The sequence below is a fragment of the Lagopus muta genome, chromosome 13, assembly GCF_023343835.1.
Source record: "Lagopus muta isolate bLagMut1 chromosome 13, bLagMut1 primary, whole genome shotgun sequence".
Lineage (NCBI taxonomy): Eukaryota > Metazoa > Chordata > Aves > Galliformes > Phasianidae > Lagopus > Lagopus muta.
In genome coordinates this window covers 10,754,855-10,772,727 of record NC_064445.1, presented here as the reverse complement: position 1 = coordinate 10,772,727, position 17,873 = coordinate 10,754,855, and the positions used below count along the sequence as shown (strand labels likewise).

At 52.6% G+C, this 17,873-nt stretch overlaps 2 protein-coding genes across 10 annotated transcripts; both read left to right on the top strand.

Annotated features, from left to right (window-relative positions):
- Positions 1–48: 48 nt before the first annotated feature.
- On the top strand, positions 49–9,346 carry LOC125699791 (mitochondrial fission factor homolog B-like). Of its 7 annotated transcripts, none has more exons than XM_048959694.1 (7): positions 49–329; positions 2,092–2,329; positions 2,881–3,038; positions 3,309–3,421; positions 4,052–4,213; positions 6,510–6,576; positions 6,722–9,346. In XM_048959694.1, the coding sequence occupies exons 2-7, from the start codon at positions 2,134–2,136 to the stop codon at positions 6,851–6,853; spliced, it is 828 nt and encodes a 275-aa protein (XP_048815651.1). In that variant the 5' UTR covers positions 49–329; positions 2,092–2,133; the 3' UTR covers positions 6,854–9,346. The 7 variants fall into 7 exon arrangements, with proteins under 7 accessions (XP_048815651.1, XP_048815649.1, XP_048815648.1 ...); XM_048959692.1 differs by lacking the exon at positions 49–329 and adding an exon at positions 352–635 and having other exon boundaries at positions 2,092–2,278; XM_048959691.1 differs by lacking the exon at positions 49–329 and adding an exon at positions 352–635.
- Positions 9,347–9,593: 247 nt separating this feature from the next.
- On the top strand, positions 9,594–17,841 carry LOC125699783 (cyclic nucleotide-gated olfactory channel-like). Of its 3 annotated transcripts, XM_048959669.1 has the most exons (7): positions 9,594–10,174; positions 11,176–11,301; positions 11,460–11,567; positions 11,764–11,934; positions 14,021–14,128; positions 14,312–14,418; positions 15,081–17,841. In XM_048959669.1, exons 2-7 carry the CDS (start codon positions 11,201–11,203, stop codon positions 16,502–16,504), a joined length of 2,019 nt encoding a protein of 672 aa, XP_048815626.1. In that variant the 5' UTR covers positions 9,594–10,174; positions 11,176–11,200; the 3' UTR covers positions 16,505–17,841. The 3 variants fall into 3 exon arrangements, with proteins under 3 accessions (XP_048815626.1, XP_048815628.1, XP_048815629.1); XM_048959671.1 differs by lacking the exon at positions 14,312–14,418; XM_048959672.1 differs by lacking the exons at positions 9,594–10,174; positions 11,176–11,301; positions 11,460–11,567 and having other exon boundaries at positions 11,851–11,934; positions 14,021–14,196.
- The last annotated feature ends 32 nt before the right edge of the window (positions 17,842–17,873 follow it).

Below are 17,873 nucleotides of genomic sequence, written 5' to 3'. Positions count from 1 at the left end.
ATTTATTTTAAGCCCTTTCAGAACTGGATTTTATGGTAAGGCCTTGGACTCCGTCCCCATTCAGAAGCTTTTAAAACCGTCATTCATCCCAAACGGATGGTTTTATCGCTGCACGCTCCACCGAGAGGCGGAAGAGCTCAGCTCCGGCACGGCGATGCGCGGCCGCTGCTGCCCGGGGGCCGGCGGCAGGAGCAGCGGCTGCGCCTTTAAGCCCGGCGCAGTGCCAGGAGGGGAGGGTTCGCCCCGCTGACATCACCTCCCCGCCGGCCGGGCAGGAAGAGCAGCTGCTTACAGGTTGAGAAGTTGCTTTAAACTGCAAAAAAAAAAAAGTAAGTGCCCACTCCCACCCCGCTCCGCCCTTTCCGCCAGCGGGGATCGGGCGCTGCGATGGGGCGAAGCCCGGCTCCGGGGGAGAGAGGGGGCTTTAGGAGAGCAGAGCAGATCTGCGGTCACGAACCTCAAGCGGGGGGTGCCAGACCGTCTGGGGCGGAGGGATGCCGCTGCCCCTCCTGTCCGCGCCGGGAGAGAGGCGGGCGGTCTGTCCGCAGGGCAGGACGGGGGGGTCCCCTCCGCTTCCCCCATCCTCAAAGCCGCATCCCCCGCGCTGCCAATGCGAGGAGAAGCGCAGCACGGAGGTGGGGAGCGATCGTATTCCATCGGCGTGAGCAGGATTGCTCGGCAGCAGCTAGAGAAACCCCTGCAGAAAGTTAAAAGCGGAAATCCGGCCATTTAAGCTCTTTCTTCTTACGGATTTTGACATCTGTGGGTTTTTGGTGTGTGTGTGTGGCTTAGATTGTCAGAGCTCGCTCCCCTCTCAATCCTTTTCTCCTTGGGAGCTGTGGCAGTTCCATAGGTGATTAGGACGTGAACCTCTTTCCCCTTTCTGGTTTATTGCTCCTCATATGCTGCTTTCTCAGAGAGAAGGATGAGAAGAGAGCGCAGGGTGTTTATTCCTCTAAAACCCCAAAATCGGAGGTGGAACCCAGTGCTTGCCATGGCTGTGGGGCTGCGTGTCTGATACAGCATTCAGGAATGGCGCCTTTCCGGGACAGTCCCAGGACTCGGTATCGGGACCGACCCGGTTTGCAGGCACGGGGATCTCGTTCGTACACACATGGAAGCAGCAAAGTGCCGCAGCTGATGACGCTGGGCAGGCTTCTGTCCCTTTAATTAAAAAGGCTTTTAATGATGGAGGAGGAGAGAACAGAGTGAAGTGATTACTGTTGGCGGGGAGCCGCCCTGGCACGCCTGGAGTTACAGGGCTGCTGTGGGGTGGGATTGGTGCTCTGGAGCTGCATCTCCGGCCATGTGTGCGGCTCCAGGAGTGCTGCTGCTGCTCCCGGGAGGTGGGATGGGGATGGGGATGGGGATGGGGATGGCAGTGGGGAGCCCTGGCTGCTGCCAGCTGGGGGTGGCTGGGCTGGCAATGCAGCGTCAGAACACAGGGTGCTAAAAATAGAGCCCAGCGTGATCAGAGCATGCTGAGCCTCTGCCGTTCTCACCCTCTGAGCTTTGGAGAGGAAAAGGTCCCCTTCCTGCAGTGCTTTGGGCTGTGCTGGGGGATTTTGACTCAGGAGCAAAGGGGGGTTCCTCTCTATTGCGAGGGCAGAAGGGAGGGCCGAGGAGTCTGTAGGGGAATGGGGTTGGCTGGGGTCTGGAAGAACACAGAACGGTACATCAGTAACGTCAAGAGCAATAAATCAGAAAGCAGAGAGTCAGAGGGGCTGGGGACCTGTGTCCCTGCTGTGTTCTTGCCGGAAGAGGCTTCCTTTCCCTGTGGGATGATGGCCAGTTGTCTGACACCACTGCCTGAAACAAAGTCCATCCTGTTCAGCTCCTTGGTGTGGATCCCTCCAGGAGATGGGCACGGATGCAGTACAGCCCTAGAGGACAGTATGGTGAAAGTGTGTGTGGGGACAGTTTAGTTCTTTCATTCCATCCTGCTGGCAGCTGTTCCCACCCCATGCTCTTGCCCCTGCCGGCTGGGCTCCATAGGACTCCCTGTTCTCCAGCACATCTCCTATGGTTCTGTTTGTCGTTGCTTCTGTATGTGTGTAGATGCTTTACAGCACGTGTGTTGTCCCTGTGCAGGTGTCACTCGGCTGCCTGTGCAATCTGGGGAAAACAGACAAGATGTGGCCACTTTTGGAGCAGAAAGTGAACGCAGTCCGCTGTGACCTGCTCTTCACCGAGGACATCAATCGAAGGATGCGGGTCCCCAACAGACTCACCGTGGCAAACAGCTTCAGCCCTGTGGATGAGGAGCCCATGTCTGAAGGTGTATCCCCTTCCTTTCCAATACATATCCCTGTTAGGATTTCACTTGCAGGTAATGTGCTGGGTTTTTTGGGGTGCCTGAAGTTTGGCAGGGCTCTGTAACACTGTAGGGAGAACTGTTTTCTAAAGCACTCAGTCATTTGATTTGCAAGAGAGGAAGGAGTCAGATACTGTAGTCATCTTTCTCCTGGAAAGTAGTGTGGGAAGGTGGAGAGATGCTTAAGAATGAAAGGTGGACAAAGATGGCTAGCAGAAAGCAGGAGGGGCCTTTGATACAAAATGTGAGGAGTGAAATCTGGAGGCATCTCCTTCCACGTCTTCCAGTTTTGGGGATGCTGAGACATATGGCACTGCTCTTTGACAAGCTGTTCCCAAACCTTGTTTTCCTGGAGTGGTACATCCAATTGATTTCCATTCCACACCTCTCCAGGCTCTCTAATTGCTCACATCTGCAGAATGTGGCTTTTGATGTACATCCATTAACAGTGGACACAGGGCTGGCAGCCCTGTATGAGAGAATCTCTCTTCCCTGCTGCCCTGAGAACAACGGGGCACATTCAGGTTGTTTCATTCTTCCCTCTCTCTTTTCTGTGGAAACATCAGATGCAGATCTGAGACCCATCCTGCTGGACCAGCAGAGGAATGTCCCCTGCGCTGAGGTGTGCGTGTCCCCAGACTCCTCGGCTCAGCACTCTGCATCGGGGGAGCTTCCTTTTATGCACATGGCTGGCAGATCAAGTGCCCAGAATCGCAGACGACTGGTACTGTAACGAGGGTGGGTGGGTGTGCATGTGTTGGCAAAGGGAGCACATCCCCTGTGCTTGCTTTGCTCTGGAGGTCCAGGATCATCTTACTGGGCTGGGGCTTGAGAAATGCCCCCACCAGTGAGGGCTTTTCATGGGGCACAGGGCTGGCTCTGCCTAAATTGAGCATGGTGGTGATGGGTTGATGGTTGGACTGGGTGATCTTAGTGGTCTTTTCCAACCTTAATGATTCATTGACTCTAATGCATCTGTGTTTGATGCCAACAGGGCCACCACGGCGGCAGGTCACGGCGGCAGAGCCAGCACAGCAGTGGGTCACGGCGGTCCCCAAGTGACAGCACCCAGCTGGCCTTGCCCAGCCCAGCCCTGCACCATGAGCGGTGAGCATGGACCTGGAATGGTGCAGGGTGGGTAGGGATCGGCATCCAAGGGATCTTTGGAGCTTTGTGTTGGTGCCCCAAGATTGGGGGGGAATCCAAATCAGGGCTAGCTCTAGTCTTGCATGAAGCTAGTTAAGAGGAAAGTGTCCTCTGGTGTCAGTAGGGAGAGGTTTGCTGCCACCTGAGGCACATGGGACAGTGTGTCCCCACTTGGAGCTTGGTGGCAGCACTGTGGGTCCTTGCCTGGCCGTTGGGTTTGCAGCCAGGGTGAGCAAAGAGCACGTGTGCTTTTTGTGAACAGTAGTGTGGTTGACATCATGGTCTTTCTCTCCAGTGGAGAAAATCATTGAGCTTAATTCCAGAGCAGAGCCATCTTCTGCCTAGAAGAAAGCCTGTGCTGGGCTGGCAGAGAGGTGTGGTTGTCACACTGTCATTGCTGCCTTTGGAGGATCTAAGTGACTGAACCTGGGCTGCTGGAGGAACTCCTCTCACCCAGAGACACAGAGGTCTGGGTGTTGATGGCATCACCCTGTGGCTCTCGGAGCTGCAGGAGGAACATGGGGCCTCCTTGATTGTGATTGTGCTGTGCGAGGCCAGGCAGTAACCACTGTGGTTCTGTGTGCATCCCAGGCTGGACACCTGCCCCCCACCTGCTCACAGTGCTCCACTTCCCCTCCTTGCCAGGACGGGCAGGATCTACTCCATGCAGAACATCTTCCAGACCATGTACCTGCTGGGCCAGGTGCTCTTCCACCGTGTCCAGAACTCTCTGCAAGACTTAGTGTCATCCAGGTGACGTTGGCTTATCCTGAGCCACCTCCCTGCTGCTCTACATAGGCCTAGCTTTGCCTTGCCGAGGCAGGAGCCAGCCCTGAGCTTTCTAACCTCACAGGACATGGCTGCTCCAGCCCCTTCTTCTTACCTATCCTGCCAGCTCTGGGTGCCTCCTGCTTGTTTTTGTGCCACCCAAGGGACCTAACATCTCCTGGGACACTGCTGGGTTTCAGCTACTCCTCAGTGCTACTCTTTCTGCATGCCTTGATAGCTTGATGGAGGGAAATGTGGGCAGGGAATCAAAAACCAGCACAGATAGCCCTGTCACCAAGACACCTCTCCCATGTCCTCACAACATGCATGACAATCTCTTGGTTGCTCTTCAGTAACCTTTTCATCTACTATCCTGTGTTGGAAGGGATCCATAAAAATCATCTAATCCAAATTCTGCCTCCACACGGAAGCACCTAAAAATCACAGAATCACCAAGGTTGAATTGTGAGAATACTTCTGATTCTCCTTGGGTGAAACCTCCAGGCAGATGGGGAGGAGGGGGAGGGTCCATCATCATGCCACCCTGGCACATGGTACCTTTCTTCCCGGGCTGGAGCAGGGCTGCAGGCAGCAGTTTCTCTCTGGGCAGTTCCAGGTGATGACCAGCACACTGCTTAAAAGCAGGGACATCTTCAAATGTGGTTTTGTTTTTTTTTAAGCTTCTAAAACTTTGGTTATTGCACACATGGACCTCCTCTGTCTGACGTGGAGGAGTTTTAGCTGTGACACTGTGGAGGAAGGAACTTAGAGAGCAGGGTGAGTCCTGAGCTCTTCCCAGCTCTCCATCTCCCTTAGGAGCCAAGCAACTTGGAAGGCCTTTTCTTGGTACTTTGCATCATTTCAAATGCATGCATTCTTTCATGCTCCCCACAACAATAAAAAAGTGACTGAGCTCACTTGTTTATCCTGAAATTTTAATGAAGAAAGCTCTGGCCTCAGAGAGAGGCTGGATTATTTCCATGGCAGTGACCTCTTGAGAAGTATGAGTCATCAGAGGTAATTTCTGTTCTCTACTCTAAAGGGTGTTCACTTGTGTCAGTGGGAATTTTTCAAGTAAAAGCTGCAGGAAATGTCCAATTTTAATGGCTTTGTACTTGGTAAAATTGGATATTCTTTCTGTTGTGACTTTCATATTTACCACAGCTGCATTACATGGATGCATTGTCTCATGAGTGTCTTTTCAGGCCAATTCCTTGAATGTCATGAGTGAGTTCCTCAGAAGAACTCATTCAACCCGGTTAACCCATTACATGTCAGTGAGGGCCTGTGGCAAAACATGGACTGGTTTGAGTTGGAAAGGACCCTTAAAGGCCATCAGATCCAACTCCCCTGCAATGAGCAGGGGCATCTACAGCTCCACCAGGTGGTCTGAGCCCAGTCCAGCCTGACCTCGAGTGTCTCCAGGGATGGAGCATCCACCATGTTGGTGTGTACAGTAGAACTATGGATTACAGATGAGTTGATGGAGTGCTACCCTATAATGATGGGAACAACAGATGAACATGGCAACTCTAATTTCTCAGCATAGATCTATTGTGGCTTTGTGCTGTGAGCCCTGGAGCAAGGTTATATCTGCAGGAGATGCTCATCCACGGCCTCTGTCCCTTTGTTTTCGGGGAAGGAGGGAAGCGATGCATGGTTGGAATCCTTGTTTATGCTTCTGGTTGCAAATAACATTTGCTGTGAGGGCAAAAAATGCCTTTTGTGAGGGAAGTATTGGAGCAGACCAAATCCTGGTGCCAGCAAACCCAGGCCGGCTGGCACATGGTCAGATATGTCCCCCCCACTAGTAGCTGCTTCCTACCCACTGGGTCATCTCTTGCTGGGTAAATACCATCTCTCCGTTTGGGCACTGGCTGTGGGATTTCTGTTTGCCTGACCTGCTCTAATGATGGTTTATCCAATCCTCAGTGGATTCCTCTGGCTGTAGGAAATGGACTCTGGGTAAATATGTCTTCTGTCTGTTGGGTCTCTAAAGAAACATAAGCATGTGGCTTTCCTGTTGCCTGTTGTAGCTTTTGTTGAGTGCTTTGTTGTGATCACTGCGGGCTGCATGGTGGAGGTTTAAGCATGATGGGGGTACGAAGAAGTTGGTAGATGCTGTGGGAGTGCTGCTTCCTCTCTCCCGACGCTGCATGCTGACAGCACGACCTGGGTGTGCACACATTGCTGCATGGTTGGGCTCCCCATGGCAGTGCCATGTTTACAGGAGGGTAACTGCAGCTCCTGAACAGTGTGCATCTCTGTTTTCCTCCCACAGCTCCCAGGAGGTTGGAGCAGCCCCGGAGGAGGTCATCGCTGCTGAGGCTGCAGCAATGAAAAAGGAGGTGAGAGGAGAGTAGGGGCTGCAGTGGTTCCTGGGAAAGCTGCAGGCGGGTGGCTGAGGGTGCTCCAGGGCTTGTTGCTAGCGCCTGGTTCGCTGGCATTGCCAACTAGCCCTGGGTGGTGCTCCTCATGCTGCTCTCCTTGCAGCTGGCAAGGATCTCGGAGCGGCTGTGTGTGCTGGAGGAGCAGCACAAAGCCTGGCGGAAAGAGGAGCCCCTGGTGTACTCCATGCTGCTCTCTGCCTGCCTCGTCAACACCTGGCTCTGGCTGTGGAGATGACTGTGTGCCTTGGGCTCCCCGACCCACCCTGGGCGAGAGCAGAGAAAGGATTCTTGCTCACGTATTGTGGATGGTAAAACTGTGTGTTTCTTCTGAACTTGACCTGAATTGCAACCGTAAAGCTGGACCTGGCCACAGCAGCTGGAGATGGATGAGAGGGAGTGGTGGGGTGGGACAGGGAGCATGGTCCAGTGTGTATAGACCCAGGGTCGGGCTGTGTTTGGTGTATGGTAGCAACTATGTGGTGTGTTTTATGGGGTCAGTCGTCATGTGAGAAGCTGCTGTGAAAAGCCAAGCCTCATAAGAAATTTGTAATGACACAGGAGGTATTTGTCCTGCACAGATCAATGAGAGAGCTTCTGCCCCTTGGGCTGTGTACTGGAGGAGGCACAAACCCAAATGTTACGTCTCTGTGGGCATCAGGTCCTGTTACAGTCTCTGGCCATGGTTGAGCTGGTCCCCTGCCTGCATCACAGCTTGGACAACTTAGTTCTACCTCCATAAAATTTCTCAGCCAATTCATAGAACCATAGAATGGCTTGGATTGGAGGGGAACTTCCAGCCCACCCAGTCCCAACCGCTGCCATGGGCTCAGGCTGCCCAGGACCCCCATCCCACCTGGCCTTGAGCACCTCCAGGCATGGGACACCCACAGCTCTCTGGGCAGCTGTGTCAGTGACAGTTACTGTGGTCTCTTCTTCAACTTCCACCCCAAAAGCTTGTGCAGAGTGTTTGGGTGCTTTTGAACTGCTGCTAGGTTTTCTTTTCTTCCTTGAGCAACTGTGTGAGTTGTCCTGTGCCAGGGCGACCCCTGCTCCAGGAGAGGGGTGGGCCTGGAGGAGCTGGGGGCTGCCATCTGCAGGAGAGTTGGACTAGATGACCTTTAAAGGTCCCTTCCAACTCAAACAATTCTATGATTCTATGATCTATGGCCTCTGCTGTGGCACCACCTCCTTGGCTGCTGTCGTGCTGGAGGCTCTCAGCAGTGGGTTTGCAAGTGCTCAGATCCCAGGTGGCTGTAAGAGCACTGCTGAGCTCTATAGAGACTCTGGACTTATCCAGGAGCTTGGCTTTTTCCCAGGGAGATGTACATGGGAAACCTCCCCGGGGTAATTGTAAGACCTTGTAATAACAGTGCAGGCACCAGACAGGCCATGGACAGTTGCCCGTTTGGGCAGCAGTGGGTATCTGTGAGATTGCCAGTGCCAGAGGGCAGGATCACTCCCAGTCTGCTGCCAAGTTGTAACTTCAGCGTGGTACAACTGCACAGGTGAGGGGAATCCTTGGCTCAGGTGCCAAAAACCAAGCCCAGTTCAACAGCTCTGCTGTTTCTTTCCTTCCTTGACGTTTAGGAACACTTGGATTCACAGTGAACTGAGATTCTCATAGTGGTTCATCCAACACATCTGCTGAAGTGGTGCCTACAGGCCTGGTGCAGGTGTTGGCAATAGGACCTCTCTGTTCCACCTATAAATGATTGTAGCTGGATCTGCAAATCACCCAGATGTCTCAATGGCTTATTTACAGACATGGATGCTTAGCTGTTCCCTGCCTGCCACTGCATCAAGCCTCTATGGCTGTAAATCTGGCAGCTGGACATCTACTAATAAATAACTGTCCCACAAGTAATTGCAGGTCTGAACCTGTGGCTGATGTCTGGGTTGAGGACAGCACTGGGATTTACTGCAGGTGAGAGCAGGAAGGGGGTCTGTGCTTCAGCAGTGTCTGTGTAAGGGATGGCAGCAGGGCTCCTGGCTTGGCTCAGGGATGTGGACAGGCTAGAAATACATGGAAGTGAGGTGATCAGATGGGATGTGTTCCTGAAGGCTAATTATGGGAAGTTGCATTGGGTAAAAGGTGACTTTTTTGTCTTGATTTCAGCTGGGACAGAGTTGAATTTTTCCTTCATAGTGCCTGGCATGGTGCTGCATTTTGGGTTTGGGCTGATAACACACCGATGTTTGGCTGTTGCTGAGCAGTGCTGCAACCACCAAGGATCCTTCAGTCTTCAGCTTCTGGCACTGTGCTGCCAGTGAGGGGCTGGGGGGTCACAGGGAGATGGGACGGAGTGAGGACAGCTGACCTGAACTGCCCACAGGGTGTTCCATGCCACATGGCATCATGTGGAAAGCCTTGGCAGTGGTGGGGAGCTGGTGGAGCAGCTGCTGCTTGGGGACTGGTGGGCATTGGTAGGTGGGTGGTCAGCAATTGCATTGTGCATCACTTACTTTGTAAATATATGTTATTATCATTACTATTTTCCTTTTCTCTTCCTTTTCTGTCAGTAAATAGCTTTAACCTCCACCTATGACTTCTACTTTGCTTTCTTTCCCCTGATTCTCTCCCCCCCTCTCACTGAGGGGAGGTTTGAGCAAAGGGCTGTGTGGTGCTGAGCTGCTGTCTGGGTCAAATCCCAGTCCTATGCCTCAGGCTCAAGTCCTTCTTTAAATCTAGAAACACTGACCCATGATGTGCATGTTTTAATAAACTCTGTGTGTGCTGGATGTGTCTCCTGTGTCACCGAATCCTGGTTTGGGGTGGCTGAGGTTTTCCCCCTTGGCAGCAGGATGCTGCCCTGCTCTTAGGTGCATCTGCAGCTTTCTTCCTTTGTTGTCCCAGGAAGGTACGTGTGGGAGAGCTGGGTGTCCCCTGGGGAGGCTGCCACAACAACATGCTTAGAAAAAGAGGCAGCTCGTGCAATCTGACACTGGAGGGAGGTGCACCAAAGGGACAGAATCAGCGAGGCTCCTGGAGCTCCCACGTTTTTGGAGGGGGCTGCAGGCAGGGAGCAAAAGGAGAGGTGGGAAGGGAGACGAGCTGCTGCCACTGCTTCTGGCCTGTCACTGGTTCTGTGGCATGGGGACAAGGGAAGGCGGTGTGTCCCTCCAGTGCTGCTAACCAAGGCTGCAGAAGTTCCACATCTATTCAAGCTCACTGCTGCCAAGATTTTCAGTGAGGTGGGGAATGAGGCTTTGAAGAAAGAAAAGGTCAAGTTTTGGTGCTGAATGGACCCTGGATGCTGGTGCTCTCAGATCTTGCATACTTGCACAGTGTGCTTGAATCTGCGCCCATGGAAAGGACTGACCCAGCTTCAGTCGCTGCATGCAGTTGGATGTGAGTAGGAAAGAATGAAAGTCAGCCCATTCCTTATAGTCTTGGGGATGCAAGCACTCTGCCAGCTGATTGTCAGAGTGGCTCTGTGTGCAAAACAACAAGGCAGACACCAGTGACAGGCTCAATTCTTGATCATCATCAAACTCTGCAGCTCTCTTCTCTGGGATTCCTGAGAAGCAAATGCGGCTTCCTGCTGCCTGAGAACAGGTAACTGGATGGAGGGGAGGGAGGGTCGGTGGGGAAGAAGGGGATGTGTGGGAGGGAGCAGTGTCCCTCCTCCCCTTTGATCTCTGGCTACAAAGCTGCTGTGGCTGACTACTCTGACGCACGCTGTGCTGCTTGGGGTGTCAAGGGAGCCCAGGGGCCAGGAGTGTGCAGCAGTGGAGGGACACACACACTGTGCATCACCTGTCGGGGCACTGTGGGGACCCCTCTGCAGCCACGTGGCTGTGGTGTTTGCTGAGTCTCCTATGAGGAGATGCCCCCTGCCGACCCCTGCTAGCTTGCTGGAGGCCTCGAGGGACGTCAGGCTCGTAAGTTGGCAGTGCTGGCATCTTGGTGGTGGCTCTGTCACTGTGGGGAGGTGGCTGGGTTTGTGGGCAGCTCTGCGTGTGTGGTCCCAGACCTCCACAATGTGTGTGCATAATAGTGATGTGGGCAGGGCTGTGCAAGGCATTACCCCTGACCATGCAGTTCATTATCAGTGGGATTTGCTGTGGGAGAGCACTGGTGAGCTGTCCCCAGGAGCCTGCTTTGCCCATGTGCCCATGGCTGCAGGGATGTGGAGGGGCTCAATGGGCGGGCTGCTCAAATGCAAGCTTGTACATGCTAAGCCGATCTTGTGCTGCTGTGTGTACAGCATCTCTGCCTTCGGTGGCTCTCCCATCCCTTGTGGGGACTGTTTTCTCACCCTTGGGCTGTAGGAGAGCTGCAGCTCGTCACCAGGGCACAGTGCTACAGATGCTGTTGCCCTGGCAATGGCTGAGGAGCCCAGGTGGTGGGGAGAACATCTTTCATGGGCAGATGTAGGGCCTCCTGGGGAGAGTACAATGCCTCATAGGGCTCTGCAGTGAGAGCTAAATGGAAAACACGGGGTGGGCACATGCCTTAGGCTTTGCCTCTTTTTCCTCTGGTGCTGTACCATAACTCAGTGCTCACACCATACACTGCCTCCTGCTCCCTGAGCTCCTGCTCTTTGCTCTTCCTAGGTCCCTGGCGCAGCTCGCTGGAAGGATGATGGCAAGGAGTAATGGCCTGCAGCTGCCTGGCCCCTGCCCACCCCTACCAACCAGAGCCAGGACTGATGCACAGAGCACAGGGCTTGGCACGAGCAGGTCAGGATGGCTCGGGAGAGGGTGGCATTGGTGGGGCAGGGCTGAGTCTCAGGGCACAGTGGCACACCCCAGCTGTCCGCTTCCCCTGGTTCACCCAGCAGGAGTGGTGGCATTGAGATGTGCAGTGAAGCCATTGCCCTTCCTTCTCCCCACTGCAGGACCTGCTCGACCCAAGATGAGACCTCGGAGCTGCACAGAGGAACTCCTGCATATGGGGAGGAGCAGCCAGCTGCCCCCCCTTTCCAAGGCAGACGAGCCCTGGCCAGGTAGCGGTTTGGGGGCAGGCTGCAGGGCAGGGTCGGGTCCTATGCATTTCCAGAGCATGGAAGGAAGCTGGAGAGCTGTTGCTTAGGCTCTTGTCTGAACCTTTTGTGCCTGGCTTTGACCTGGCTTTTGTCACAAACGTTTGCTTTCTCCTCGCTGTGTGGGCAGCTCCTGACTTTGCCTCTTTCCCCCATTTAGGATTGTCAGGCTTGTGCTGGTGCTGCGGGACTGGGCCAGCAAGAGCTTGCAGGAGGAGCAGCAGAGGCCAGACCCCTTCCTTGAACGCTTCCAGGGCCCTGAGCTGCAGACAGTGCCTGCTGATGCCAGCAGCGATCCAGAGGATGAGGAGTCCGAGGAGAAAACCAAAAAGTAGGGCCCTTACCTGTGACACAGCCTCCCTGGGCTGAAGATTGGCCACATGCGATGCTGTGTAGGCAGTGATGGGGGAGGGCCAGGTGTCCCACGGGCAGTGGGCTCAGCTCTGCCCAGGGGCAGGGGGTGGCAGCAGCGGGAGGGCTCCGCTGTGCTCTGCTGGCAGCTGAGCCAAGATGGGTCTGCAAAAAGCTGTACTGGCAGCTGTGCATGTGAGGAGCAAGGGACACGGAGAGTCCACGCTGGATGCCAAGGCAAGCACAAACCAGTGGGCTCCTCCAGCCTCATTCATCATTGCAGGAGGAAGGGAGATGGAGGGAGTGCGTTTGCTGCCCGTCTCCCCGCCTCCGAGGTCAGACACCATGACGGCAGCTTTCTGAAAAGGCTCATTCAGACCCAGTGCTTTCATCTCCTCAGCTTGCACTGCCGCTGAAAAGCAATAACCTGGCTTTTCTTCTGCTGGCTAATTAAGGGGCAAAGCTCACGGACTAGTCTGGACCCTACCATTGTACATGGTAATTAAAACACCAAGAAATGATCCTTTTCTATAGGAGGCAGGTATCTGAGCCTTGTATCAGGGCTGTTGCTAGTCACGGAAAAAAAGTGCTCTGCCCTGCGAGGTGAAAAGGAGCTTGTTAATTACTGAAGGGAGAGGAGCTGATGTGTGCTGAGAAGGCTGCTCCGTGCCTACGGCTCCCTGGGAAAAGCTGCACCCTGCAAGGCATCTGCAGGGGATGGGACAGTAGAGCTTAGTGCTGTCACCCTACAGCCTGAAAATCCCTGCTGAAGGGATAGGATAAAGGTCCCTGGGCCGGGGTGTGTGTGTGTGTGTGTGTGTGTGTGCATTTGGTGCTGCCCCACAGACTGCAGAAGGGAGACTACCACAGCTCTCCTGGGGAGGTGGTGGCATTGGTGACTTAAAGCTGAAACTACCACCATGATTATCATTGCTATTGAGGTGATTAGTACTTGTGATACAGTATTGCAGCAGTGCTGGCTGGTTGCAGGTGAGTTGGTGTTTCCCAGATGCCAGTTACCTTATGTCTCAGAGAGCAAGAGGTCCCTTTGTCAGAAAATATTTAAGCTGCACATCAATCCTGTCCTAAGCAAAACACAACTGTTTACTCTTGTAATGTGGGGAGAATCACGTGGTTGTCCAGGATTGCACCCAGAGGGAGAGTGAAGGAGCACTGCTGGCCCTGCTCTGAGCTCCATTCCCACCTGGCACACCACTGATGGAGGCTTCAAGGCACAAGTCTGCTTTTGAAGCTGTCGGAAGCAGCGGGGTGAGCACAGAGAATGTGCTGGCAAGTGGGTTGTTTTTCCTATTGCTGGAGGAGCTTTGCACATTCCAGAGCTGGAAGGGAGGCGAGGATGCAGGGGGAGGTGTTTTGCCCTAGCAGGTGGTGGTGGCTGAGCCTATCAGTCCAGCTGCAGAGTTCCTGTTCCCCAGCTCCTTCAGTGAGATCTGGCCATGGGAGCACATGCATCTTATCTCAGAACCCCAAGATGAGCAGGATCAAATGATTGGGAGCAGTTCAAAGGCTGGACAGAGGGCTGAGCAGGCAGGCAGGCGGTGTGGGATGGCAGCTCTGTGATGCCAGCCGCTGCTCTGGGGCTTGGGCAGCCCCATGGTGCTCCCTCTGGTGTGCAGCAAGCTTTCCTTCCCGCTCTAATTAATCGTCTTCTCTCAGATCTGTCTGGCTCCAATCCATGCCTCATTTAGGAGAGGCAAGGTCATCTCACAGAAGTTTTCTGGTCACCCTCATCTGTACATCTGTTTCTGGCTCTGCCTCTGCGGCTCACGGAGGCCACCTGCTCTGCCTTGCCATGCTGTGGTTTCTCTTCTGCTATGCTAATGAGCTTTACTTTGGGGATAAAGGAAGTTAAACAATGTGGGACATTTTTACTTATCACTCCTGGGACTGGATTTAGCCTACAGACTGGCAGTCAAGCTGCAGCTGTTTGATCCAGGCTAGTGCAAAGGATGAAGGGGATGACGCGGCTGGTTCCTTCCAACCCTATTTTCTATGTTTAGCCCTTTATTCACGCATTGCCAGCTCTGGCCTCTCTCTGCTTCCAGGAAGAAATGGCAGTCCTTTGTGGTGGACCCTGCAGGGGACTGGTATTACCGCTGGCTGGCCGTCATTGCTGTTCCTGTTCTCTACAACTGGTGCTTGCTTGTGGCCAGGTGAGCTGGGATGTTGCAGGGCTCTTGTCTCCTCTAGCCCTCATCTTCACCTCCTTGTTGTGGCTCAGGTGAGGCTCAGACAGCTGGTGCTGATGACTGTGGGGCGGTGGGAAGCTAAAGGAAAGAATCAGCCTATATTCAGTTGGGAGAGAGATCTGTTGGTCTCACCTCCTCATCCTGCAGGGCTTGCTTCAGTGACCTGCAGAAGACTTATGTTGTCCTCTGGCTGGTGCTAGATTACATCTCAGACTGCATCTACACTGGGGACATAGTGATCCGCCTGCACACAGGTGAGCATCCTGCCTTGTGAATGCTTTGCTCTAATATCCTAAAAGTGGAGGGACCTAATCTATAGCTCCATTAAAAGGAGGGTTTTGTCTACCTTAGTTCTCACTAGTATGAAGCAAGTCTCCAGAGAAAGAGTCTAATTTAAAGATCTGAGAAATGAGGTAAGTTTCAGAATGAAAGATTAATCATCCTGGCTTCCAATTTCACCTTTGAATAATTGTACAAAATTACCCTCATTACTATTAGTATTCGGGCAGAGTTGAATGTCCGTATCTCTGATTTTGCACAAGTTCAACTAGTGAATTATCTACACGGAAAAATAGTAATATTTCATGCTCTTGGAATGGAGGAGGTGGCTGTACAGCTTCTGTCTGGAACTGCAATAATTCCTGGTCTGGAGAAGGAAAACCTTTGTGTTCCTACTTCTTCCTGGAACAGAGTGAATTCCTAAGCATTATCTTTACATGGCTTTTCCCAAATGCTTGATAACAAAAGCTTGTAAGCCACCTACTTGGCTTACAGGTGGAACTGGTAATGTTTGGAGGATTGTATATATGCACGCATTTCTATGGCATGCCATGAAATATTTATCAGAAGTGCTTACAAAGCCTGCCGTAGGGTTTAACAAAAGCCAAAATAATTCTCTCATTCCCTTCTCTGTTAGGTTTCTTGGAACAGGGCCTCCTGGTTAAGGACCTGAAGAAATTACGGGATAACTACGTCTACACCTTGCAGTTCAAGCTGGATGTTCTCTCCATCCTGCCCACAGACCTGGTGTACTTTGCTGTGGGATTGCACCGCCCTGAGCTGAGATTCAACAGGCTGCTGCACTTCTCCCGCATGTTTGAGTTCTTTGACAGGACAGAGACCAGAACCAGCTACCCCAACATCTTCCGTATCGGCAACTTGGTTCTTTATATCCTGGTGATCATCCATTGGAATGCATGCATTTACTATGCCATCTCCAAGGCCATAGGCTTTGGAGAAGATACCTGGGTCTATCCCAATGTCACAGACCCTGAATACGGGTATCTCACCCGGGAGTATGTCTACTGTCTCTACTGGTCTACCCTGACTTTGACTACCATTGGAGAGACCCCTCCTCCCGTGCGCGATGAAGAATACCTCTTTGTGATCTTTGATTTCCTCATCGGTGTCCTCATCTTTGCCACCATTGTGGGGAATGTAGGATCCATGATATCCAACATGAATGCCACCAGAGCAGAGTTCCAGGCAAAAATCGATGCCATTAAACACTACATGCAGTTCCGCAAGGTGAGCAAAGACATGGAAACCAAAGTCATCAAGTGGTTTGATTACCTGTGGACCAACAAGAAGGCAGTAGATGAACGGGAAGTTCTCAAGAGTCTTCCTGATAAACTAAGGGCAGAGATTGCCATCAATGTTCACCTGGAGACACTGAAGAAGGTGAGGATTTTCCAGGACTGCGAGGCAGGTCTACTGGTGGAGCTGGTGCTGAAGCTTCGCCCTCAGGTGTTCAGCCCAGGGGATTACATTTGCCGCAAGGGAGATATTGGAAAAGAGATGTACATCATCAAGGAGGGGAAGCTGGCCGTGGTGGCAGATGATGGAATAACGCAATATGCTTTGCTCACTGCAGGCGGCTGCTTTGGTGAGATCAGCATCCTGAACATTAAAGGGAGCAAAATGGGCAACCGGCGCACAGCCAACATCCGTAGCTTGGGCTACTCTGATCTTTTCTGCCTGTCAAAGGAAGATCTAATGGAAGCGGTCACAGAGTATCCTGATGCCAAAAAGGTCTTGGAGGAACGTGGCCGGGAGATCCTTAGCAAGGAAGGCCTGCTGGATGAGTCAGCTGAAGAAGAAAGCATGGAAGGGAAGAGTGTGGAAGAAAAGCTGGAGAGACTGACCTTGAACCTGGACACACTTCACACTCGCCTTGGAAGGCTCCTGACAGAGTACAATGATGCCCAGATGAAGCTCAAGCAGCGCATTAGTGTCCTGGAGTCCCAAATGAGGCAGCAGGATCTGGAAGACTTCTTCTCAGATAGTTCAGACAGTCTATCTGAGGTTGAGGGTGAAGCTATACCTACTGGGTCGCAATGAGAGCGTGCAGATCTCAGCTAGATGATGTCTTGCCTTGTGTTGAGGCAGTTTCTATTTCCCATGGGAGCACCTTCGACTGCCTTGACAGGACTTCTCACATGTTCTTAGCATTGCCACTGAGTGGCAGCTCCTGAGATGGCTCAAAATCAGGCAATTGTCCTAGCTCCTCCTCAATCCTGTCTCATTTCTTGTGAAACCTCTGACTTGGGTCAGTAAGAAGAGGAGGATGACTAATGCCACTACTGATGTTTCCTTCCAGCTTCAGGAAACGGTCTCTGTCGATCACACTTCTTTTTGCCTTAGTAGAAAGTGGGATGTGAACCTTGATGGGGGGATACCTGGAGTACCATCTCAAGTGAGAAAGTCCAACTTGTGCCTCTCATATCTGCAGACAGGGAAGCTTGTCTGGGACACTGTCACCCCATAGGTCATCTCCACCTCTTACTGCAAGGCTGGGCATCCAGCTGGAAGAGCAGGCAGCTGCCCACTGCTCTGTTCTTTCTGCTGTATTCAGTGCTCAGCCATCAGATTGCCCCAGCACAGGCACACGGGTAGCCCAAACATCTCTCTTACCAGGAAACAGCACTTCCTCCTGCTCTCCTGCTGCAGTGGTGGAGGGATTTCCATTTGGACTACAGAGGACTCGGATGATGAGTGCAGGGTGGATGTGAAGACTGCTCCTTACTGAATGACAGTGCCTGTTGCACTGTGAGAGAAACGAAGATAGCAGCTGTCTCTCATGTATTTAATGATGGCTGGATGTGCCAGGAAGGGTATGACTGAAATGACATATTTTTAAGGAACAAAGCAGTGATAGGACCCAACTGTGCCCATATTTGCTTTACTGTGGGTAGCTCAGAAAGAGTGTAGAATGCATTTATTTTCTTAGGCAGGAGGTTTTCTTGTAGTCGGTGGGAGTTTAGGGCCAGCTGCTGTCTGGAGAAATGAATGGCAGTCATGGGGATGAGTGTGCAAGGACAAAAACCTTACCCCATCACAGCCACCAGCAAAGCCTTGAGGGTCCATGGTGCAAGCAGGTGAGAGTGGCCATGTAGTCCCTGCAAGCTCAGCACCATCACTAGAGGCTTCCAAAGAGGAGGAAGCTTGTTAGAGAAGGGAATTATGGGGAAATTCGTGTGCTGGGTCAAATTCAACTCATAGTTTGGCTAAAATAGTGGGATGACAGATGAGGGCATGCCAAAGCACAAAGGCTCATGGTGGAAAATGGAGAACACTTGCTTTGTCCTTTCTTTTCCCTCTCAAATGAGCCTGACTTCCTTTATGTTGGATGATTTTCTGTTTGAAATGAAATGGCCTTGCTTTCTGGGATTTCTGGGAGAGGGAAGATTAAATTACCAAAATTGGAACT

Coding starts and splice junctions, on each gene's coding strand:
- LOC125699791 (XM_048959690.1), top strand. CDS start 2,493: ATGCTTAAGAATGAAAGGTGGACAAAGATGGCTAGCAGAAAGCAGGAG. Junction 3,039..3,308: donor CCCAGAATCGCAGACGACTG/GTACTGTAACGA, acceptor TGATGCCAACAG/GGCCACCACGGCGGCAGGTC. Junction 3,422..4,051: donor CCAGCCCTGCACCATGAGCG/GTGAGCATGGAC, acceptor TGTGCATCCCAG/GCTGGACACCTGCCCCCCAC.
- LOC125699783 (XM_048959669.1), top strand. CDS start 11,201: ATGATGGCAAGGAGTAATGGCCTGCAGCTGCCTGGCCCCTGCCCACCC. Junction 11,302..11,459: donor ACAGGGCTTGGCACGAGCAG/GTCAGGATGGCT, acceptor TCCCCACTGCAG/GACCTGCTCGACCCAAGATG. Junction 11,935..14,020: donor TCCGAGGAGAAAACCAAAAA/GTAGGGCCCTTA, acceptor CTCTGCTTCCAG/GAAGAAATGGCAGTCCTTTG.